General features: G+C 36.8%; 1 protein-coding gene across 1 annotated transcript; it reads left to right on the top strand.

Annotated features, from left to right (window-relative positions):
- The first annotated feature begins 3,025 nt into the window (after nucleotides 1-3,025).
- bsx (brain-specific homeobox) lies at nucleotides 3,026-7,887 on the top strand. The gene is made up of 3 exons (XM_008402392.2): nucleotides 3,026-3,405; nucleotides 4,074-4,264; nucleotides 4,992-7,887. Exons 1-3 carry the CDS (start codon nucleotides 3,165-3,167, stop codon nucleotides 5,232-5,234), a joined length of 675 nt encoding a protein of 224 aa, XP_008400614.1. The 5' UTR covers nucleotides 3,026-3,164; the 3' UTR covers nucleotides 5,235-7,887.
- The last annotated feature ends 306 nt before the right edge of the window (nucleotides 7,888-8,193 follow it).

The following is an 8,193-nucleotide window of genomic DNA, read 5'->3' as shown; positions in this document are numbered from 1 at the left end:
CATCGTGCCCCACCTCCAGGCCTGGCTCCAGAGTGGGGCCCCGGTGACCCGCGTCCGGGCGAGGGAAAACGAAGTCCAAAGTTTTTGTTCATCATAGGGGTCTTCGGGCTGCACTTTGTCTGGTTCCTCACCTAGGACCTGTCTGCCTTGGGTGACCCTACCAGGGGCATAAAGCCCCAGACAGCATAGCTCCTAGGATCATTGGGACACTCAAACCCCTCCACCACGATAAGGTGGCAGCCCAAAGAGAAGGCTTTATCATAGATTATCATAGATAAACCTATATCATAGATTTCAAAAGAAAATTAAAGCGGGAGAACGCGGATAATATAGGAGATAGCTCCCCCTTCACTTCCGGAGAGTAATGGTCCCATTTCCAAATAAGGTATTTAAAAATAAGAGACTGACGTGGTCCGTCCCCGCCCCTTTCTGTTTGGTGCAGTGAGGTGTACTTGGACAAGCTTGTAATAAGCGCGTGCTTGCCACGTGCGTGCTTTCTCAGTGCTCATAACAAGCACGCGTATTTTGCCGCGTGGGCGGGGCGGGGCGGAGCGGCAAGAAGACGCAGGGGGAACCGTATCTGATGGGGAAACGTGGATTGACGTAAAGCCTGCAACCACAGTTTGAGAAAGACTGATTTAGACAAACAACTTGTTTTTTATTTTATCAATTTATATTACAAGTTCAAGTAGGCCTCAATCTGACTAAATTATTTGATTGCATTAAAATAATTTGGATTAATACATTTAGATCAAATATGATTGAAGATGTCTGTGAAATAGACCCGTTTGTCTTGTAAAGTGCTTTGAAATTACCCTTGTGGTATATAAAAAAAACTGAACTGACCTCTGAAAATCTCTTTTGTATGAAACTATGGGCAGGCAAGAAAATGCATCCATCCATAAATATGTATGTGCTATGTGTGTATAGAGATGGATGCTTATATTAACTGTTTTCATATTTTTCTAAAAATGTTCTTCTTTCTTGGTAGATCTCTAGAGAAATATTGATTTCATGTATATTCACCAATTAGAATTTTCAGTTCATTGCTTGTGGGTTTTTTTCTGATCACAAAAAGAAAAGAAAAACATATTGTAGGCTTCACATGTATGCTGCAAGTAGAGTTTTAGTTTATGGCATTAAATATGGCATAATTTATACCAAATTTAAATCTGAAGACATGGTGATCCATTGAGTGTGATAATCATGAATTGGGGTTGGTTGTTGGTTTATGATGAGAGTAGTGAAACCTTTATACCATCACGAGTAGTACATTACCTTTGTCTAGTAGTACAGTTTATATAATTAAAAACACAATATTACTAATCAATAATTAGCCAGATTATTATTATTATTATTATTATTATTATTATTATTATTAGTAGTAGTAGTAGTAGTAATTTTCAGGTTTAGAAACGGGTTTATTCTCAGTGGTGATGGCAGTGTCTATTTCTGAACTTGCGGTCTTGCATGAATCTTGAGTATTTGAACCTGGAGTTTTGTGGTTGTGGGGAGGGACAATCTTGATCCAAAAGGATAAGTGATTGACAACTATGGCGATATATCAACATTTGTTTTGTCTGCTCTGGTAGCACCGAAGCACAAACTTCCATTAGAAGCCTTAAAGCAGCACAAAGCAGATGCTTTAATAAACTTCTGTATCTGGTGCAATAGAACTGTAGATTACTTCAGGTTTCTTTCTGCTTATTATTTAGAAGTGACACCTCAAAATGAGGGTGAATTTTTATCAATGTGATTTGCACTGTTCAGTATGTCTTTAATAGCTGCAAGACAAACGTTTAGCAGCTCTTCAAAAACACTTCTCTGAACACAGCACTTGAGAAAATGACGCACTAACAGTGAGTCAAATGTTTTACAAGATGACAAAAACCGCTTAACGCTGCAAGAATAAATCCATCAGGTGATTCCATCTCAGTTAGCAGTTTACCTTTTTTCTTTTTAATGCAACTTGCCTTTCTTGTGTGCTTTATTTGTGAGACAAAAGGCGTGCAGCATGAACCGAATCAACACCAACAGAACAGATTTCTGTTGCAATTACAATTTATACTTCCAACTTCAGTTATGAAGGGAAAAACTGAGCAAACTAATGGACTGGAGCGCAACTTACTCTCAGTAATTAATTTGTTCTCTCTCCATCTCCTCAAACGGAAATCCAGTCCAAGGATTACAACTTCCGCTTGAAAATCTCCCCCTAATTGCCTAATACCATTGCAGCTCAAATTCTGTCTATATTAAGGCACTTTGGCATTAAGTGGACTGATTGGAAATGTGATGAAAACACCGGATCAGCAAATTACTGCATAAAGCTTTCTGTTATAAATGGGCACAGGAGCGGCACTTGTACTCCCACAGATTTTTATACTGACAATTACAGCCAATCTGGACGGAATTACTTGACAGACCTGTGGCCCCTAATCCTCCTGTGAGGAAAGCTGCAAAACTATTAGAAAAAAAATATCCAACGTGAAACAGGAGCGCGGGAATTAATTTTCAGGTTTAAAAATGGGTTTATTCTCATTGTAGTATATAGGCCTTTCTTCTGATATCTTGTGTCAGAGCTGCCTTCCTGAAGGAGACTAACAAACTAAAAATTACTTTTTCGGGAACAGGAAACGCCACTTTCGGCTTCCATTCGTCGGAATTAATTGAATAATATATCAGTCACTTAAGGTACGAATTGTATTATTTTTCAAATATCTTAATGTTAAAATGTAGCAGAACCCATCCACGTAGGGTCCGGGAACAGTAAGGCTCCTGCGGCATGAACCTCCATCTGATTTTTAGCTGTTTTTCAAATGATTTATTGTGTGGTCACAGGTGCGCTGCTCATCTCGAATCGGTTTACTTTTTTTTCCCCAGAGCCTTTGAATGCCTCCAAAACCAATCAGAACTAAGAGCCTATCCCTCACACGGCCCTCTCGGCCATACATAAATCTAATTGGCTGATGAGCCAATCAGCTTCCCCAATCCGCCAGTCTGCCTCAATAAGTCCCACTAACGCCCCCTTCTACCAACAACTGAGTGATGCCCGGCGCCGTGTCGCTCGGCTTTCACACAGAGGGTGCATTTAATCCGCGGAAGCTCGCAAGGGACAGGCAGATGCTGGTGCAGGTTTAAAGAGAGGGGGGAAAAACTCTATCATCATGAGTGTGAACTATGCGTCCGCAGCGTCCACGCAGAGATCCACGTCATTTTTCATTGAGGATATCCTGTTGCACAAACCAAAGCCACTGAGAGAGGTTATTCCCGCGCCCTTCTGCAGCTCCCTGACCTCCAGAATGCCCATCCTGGAGTATGGATATCCTCTGATTCCGACGCCAATTCTGGCTCCTCATCCTCACCCACTCCATAAACCGGAGCATCACCAATACTTTTTCACACCTGGTAAGCACTGGGAAGGTGCCAGGGGCACATGTTAAGGCCTGGAAGAGAAAATTGTCGCAAACTCCTGGATAAAAATGCTTTTGGAGCCTGTTAGACTTTTTTCTATGAGGGAATAGCAAAATATTTTATCTGATTAAATTGTGACTGCTACTTTTTATGTTACGGTTTTAAAGATCAGATATTTTTTTCTCCAGCTGCTAAAGTGAGAAAATAGGAAATTAACTTTATTTTAAAAACCACCAGCAGTTTATTCAACTATTATTTAAGCATATTTTGAATAAGTACTTATTACCGTTTCTGAAATACAAATATTTTCGATGTTTTCTCAACAATAAAAAAAAAATAGAATATTTAATATTATAGAACTGTGCCAATGGTGCTAAACTGATATGGCATTCTGGAGTTTGTTATGTAGTTTGTTTTTTGCATCAGGTTAGGTTATTTTACAAAAAAAAAATCTTGTTAGTCTTAGTTTGGGCAGGATATGATTTGTACCGCAAATCCAATTTCCTTTCTTTTGGGCGAATGTTCTTTCCAATATTGGGACTATTTTTTTTTTATTTTTTTTTTTTTACAATTTTACAATATTGTCCTGTCCGACAGCTCGGAAACAGGGCTTGCCTTAAAATGCGCCGCAGATAGATCTTACGTGTCTTGATATTCAACAGGGATGCAGATGCCGGCTCTGTTCCAGCACCATGCAGAGTTACCAGGGAAACACTGCCGGCGCAGGAAGGCCCGGACCGTGTTTTCTGACTCTCAGCTGTCCGGACTGGAGAAGCGCTTCGAGATCCAGCGGTACCTGTCCACACCGGAGAGAGTGGAGCTGGCCACGGCGCTCAGCCTCTCCGAGACGCAGGTGCACACAAACACACCTTACACTTCTACCGAAACACTGAAAGATAATAATTTCCAGCCTATCCTGTTAAAAAAAATGAATATTTACAACCTGATAGTGAACATGTCTTAAGAATTAAAGATCTGCAGGTATCCAAAGAACCTTTTAATTCTACAGTTTTAATTACACTGACCGTCTGACAATGGAAATACACTACGTTTAATTGTGATATGTTCATTCAGGAAAAACAGTGCAATTTATGTAAATTGTTGAGATTACTGGGGCCAATTAATGTTTTATTTTATTTATTCACTGTTTAATTTAATTTTTATTTTTATTTTACTGCTGTCTCATTTTTAATTTTCTTTAACAGAAAGAAGATCTGTAACCAAGAAACCAAGCGTTCAATAGTGATTTGTTAAATTTTATTGAATCACCAGAACGACATATATAAACAACAAAATTCATTTTTGTTATAATACAATAACTACATTTTGCATCTTATCTATTTTACTTTTTAATTTTAAGACTGGCTGCTTGATCAAAGCGAGATTTGTATGCGTAAAAGAGAATTGCGTTTACAAGCTTAAACGATTGATACGTAAGCTTACCTCGGGCGAGCTAAAATGTAGCCTTAATTTTAAAAAAAGTTGCATCTTTTATTTAAATTTATTATTACTATTATTATTGGATGAATTCCGGAATCAGAGATTCATATTTGAACACCCTCTTTTTCTCTCCGCTGCAGGTAAAAACGTGGTTCCAGAACCGGCGAATGAAGCACAAGAAGCAGCTGAGGAAGGCGCAGGATGAGCGGAAGACTCCCGCAGAGATGGAGCGCTGCGCAGAGAACTCCAGCGCGGAGAGCGACCTGAACGAGAAGAGTGCGGAGATGAGACACGGTCTGCAGGCGGACTCATACATGCTGGAGGAGAACGACGACGACGTGGACATCGAGGACGATATTTGCTCTACAGATCATCTACTATAGGAGCACACCTGTAAGCATCGGCCTCTGTTAATGAAACACAAACTGACTTTTCTCCTGAGAAAAAGAGTCCAATGTGAGCTTATTTATTATTATTATTATTATTATTATTATTATTATTATTATTATTATTATTATTATTATTATTATTATTATTATTATTTCCATTCTACAGAGTCTAAACCTGGTAAATTCGTGTTATTTTGCATTTCTGTAAATTCCTGTACATAAATCTAGCTCTGTAATATAAACGCATTGTGCAACCCCGCCCCTCTCATATTTGCACTTTCATCCCAAAGAAGAAATATATCGTTCTCTCTTTTTTATCTCATGTTTAAATGTCATTTGCAGTTTGTCAATTTTTTTGAAAATGTCTGTAAATATACACATCCAACATATATTGAAACAGCACTGGGCTCCCTTTATTCGGCTGTTTTTATCTCCAGTGTGGAATCTGTTTTTACCGTTAGCGTCAACATCGATCCGTGTTTTATTTTTTTCAACAATCAGCTTTTTAGACAATGAAAAATCCACCCACGCGTTTTTAGGTCAGCTCGCGTGATGCTGATTGTTTCCCCTCCACCCCCGTGATGTGGGCGCCACCGTTTGAGGTTAAAAACTAAAATAAGATTTTAAAAAACTCTTAAGAACTACAACAAATGACAGAAAAAAAAACAAATCGAATATCATTTCAAAGTTGTTTGTGCGTTTTTAAACAAAGCATCACCACAACGATTTTTTTTATTAGCGGTGCTCATAGTTCAGAAGTAAAAATCTGTTAAATGATCGTAGAGGGCTGCTGGAACCGCTTCATTGTTTTCTGTTTATTTTTTTGTTAACAGCGTGTTGTCTACATTGCATGTTCATTGTGAGGGATTGCTGCAACATCAGAGACCCAGTGTAATCCGCCGGGTTTTCTTAAACACGCACCAATTAGGATATTAAACTGAACTTGACGCCATGGTTTGAATTTAATACAACTGAGTTTGAATCTTTCCTCACGAGAGTGAATTGATTATATCATTCCGTACATTGGATCACTTGTTTTGTAAAGTACTTTGGGACATTTGTTGTAAATGATAATACTGAATTTAATTGAAATCGATTTTTGGGAACCTAAAAATAGAACACCATTGTTGAAAAATTTAAGTTTTTTTTTTTTTCTCCACTCTAGAATCATTGCAGGTACCTCTGTAGAAAATACACAAAGAAGCAATAATAAATAACTTATGTTTTTTGCCTGATAAATGTAATAGTTAAAAAGTAGAGTCAAAAGAGAGAAATGTGTAATTCTTATGAATCCACTAGAACAATCAAGACACTTTAAACCATGATTCCAAAAGGTGTATCTGGACCAGAAAGATTCTGATCTCACATAGTAAATTCAGTTATAGCCCTTACATTATTCTTAAAATAGTAGTATTAATTCATAGTCCTAAATCAAATTTCTTACAAAGCTCTGTATTTTATCATTAGACTAATGAAGGCATTTTATGGGATGGGAATTAAAAAATAATATATAGATATTTAAATAAAGACTGAGAAAATTATGGTCATAGTGCTATTTAAATATAATTGACATCCGTATCAATTAAATCTTGAAATTTGCAGGATAGATAATTAATTAATACAGATTAAATGTCCATTAACAAACGTCAACCATGTTTTCCATGTATTCCCAACACATATTTTTTTTTCTAGCTACTTGATTTTAAGCTAGTTGCTTCCTCACCTCCACAATGCATTTTCAGACACTAAACACATGGTCATGTTATTATTATAGCAATACATTTATAGCAATGTATACTTCTGAAAAGAGCTTCAGAAGTATACAGGTAAGTGTGACTAAGTTTCAAAATACTAGCAGCAGTGGAGTGTAAGGACAACATGCCTGCTTAAAAAATATCTATTAAAGATTGATTCAGCTGTTAAAAAAAAGGAATTGCACATTAAAAAATTTGCATCTTTCATAGATTATTTTACTTAAAAATCTGCACTCCAAAATTTACAAATCATCTTTAGACCAAATAAATTAAAAAGTGATCAGATAATCCAATGAGATTTATCAAATGCATTTGTAAAACAATTACATGGACGAGCTCAAGCAATTCAAAAATAAAAGCAGCAAAAAAGTAGGAAACTTTCTTATCAGGTGAACATAACAAAATTTGAAAGTTTGTTAAGAAGCACAGTCAACAGAGTTTGACAACATTTATTCCCAGATAGTTTTGGTCTAACATTTAGCAGGCTTGTGGAAAAAGAACCGTCAGGTGGACCAAGGAAGGCATAAAAGGCTGAGTAGAGTGAACTGAAAACATAATGTTCTAAAAAAAAAAAAAAAAAACACTTCTTGTGTCTGAAAAAAGTTGTTTACTGATAAATCAGGAATACCCATTAGTAATTATTGCAGAATCATTAGTTTGGTTCCAGTCCAATGAAACACAAGGATTTAGTATACAGTCCTTGTTACAGTTCGCAAAAGTTTCTTGTCCCACAACAAAGCAGCGATGTTTAACTTAATTTATGACAAACTGCAGTTTCCATCATAAAAGTTCAAACAGTCAAAAAAAAAAAAAACAAGATAATTTTCTCTTGATTTATGGTTTCATTTTAGCCTTCTAACTCGTTCTTCAAATATTGCTGTTATTTTTTTTAATTTGATTTCAGGGTTTATGACACACATATGTTTGTTATGTACACTATGTTGAATGTAATAATTTTGCAATAGTATATTTTCATTTTTTCATTTCCAAAAAAATAAACCGGTAAATTGAAGCCTGGGAAATTAGCTCCACATTTCTCTGAGAGGTTGTACTTTCTATGAGTTATTAATGTGACTGTAATGTGTGTACAAGTCACTAACTCCACCAGATCTTAAGTGTGGAAACCTGATTTTTAAAAGGCTTCATATGTGGGGCTGCACGTAAACTCTCATTGCTCTTTGTGCAGCATTCACCATATT

This window comes from Poecilia reticulata, unplaced genomic scaffold (assembly GCF_000633615.1).
Source record: "Poecilia reticulata strain Guanapo unplaced genomic scaffold, Guppy_female_1.0+MT scaffold_221, whole genome shotgun sequence".
NCBI classification, from domain to species: domain Eukaryota; kingdom Metazoa; phylum Chordata; class Actinopteri; order Cyprinodontiformes; family Poeciliidae; genus Poecilia; species Poecilia reticulata.
Note: the sequence above shows the minus strand (reverse complement) of the source record. Positions and strands in the feature narration are given on the sequence as shown.

Coding starts and splice junctions, on each gene's coding strand:
- bsx (XM_008402392.2), top strand. CDS start 3,165: ATGAGTGTGAACTATGCGTCCGCAGCGTCCACGCAGAGATCCACGTCA. Junction 3,406..4,073: donor CCAATACTTTTTCACACCTG/GTAAGCACTGGG, acceptor GATATTCAACAG/GGATGCAGATGCCGGCTCTG. Junction 4,265..4,991: donor TCAGCCTCTCCGAGACGCAG/GTGCACACAAAC, acceptor TCTCCGCTGCAG/GTAAAAACGTGGTTCCAGAA.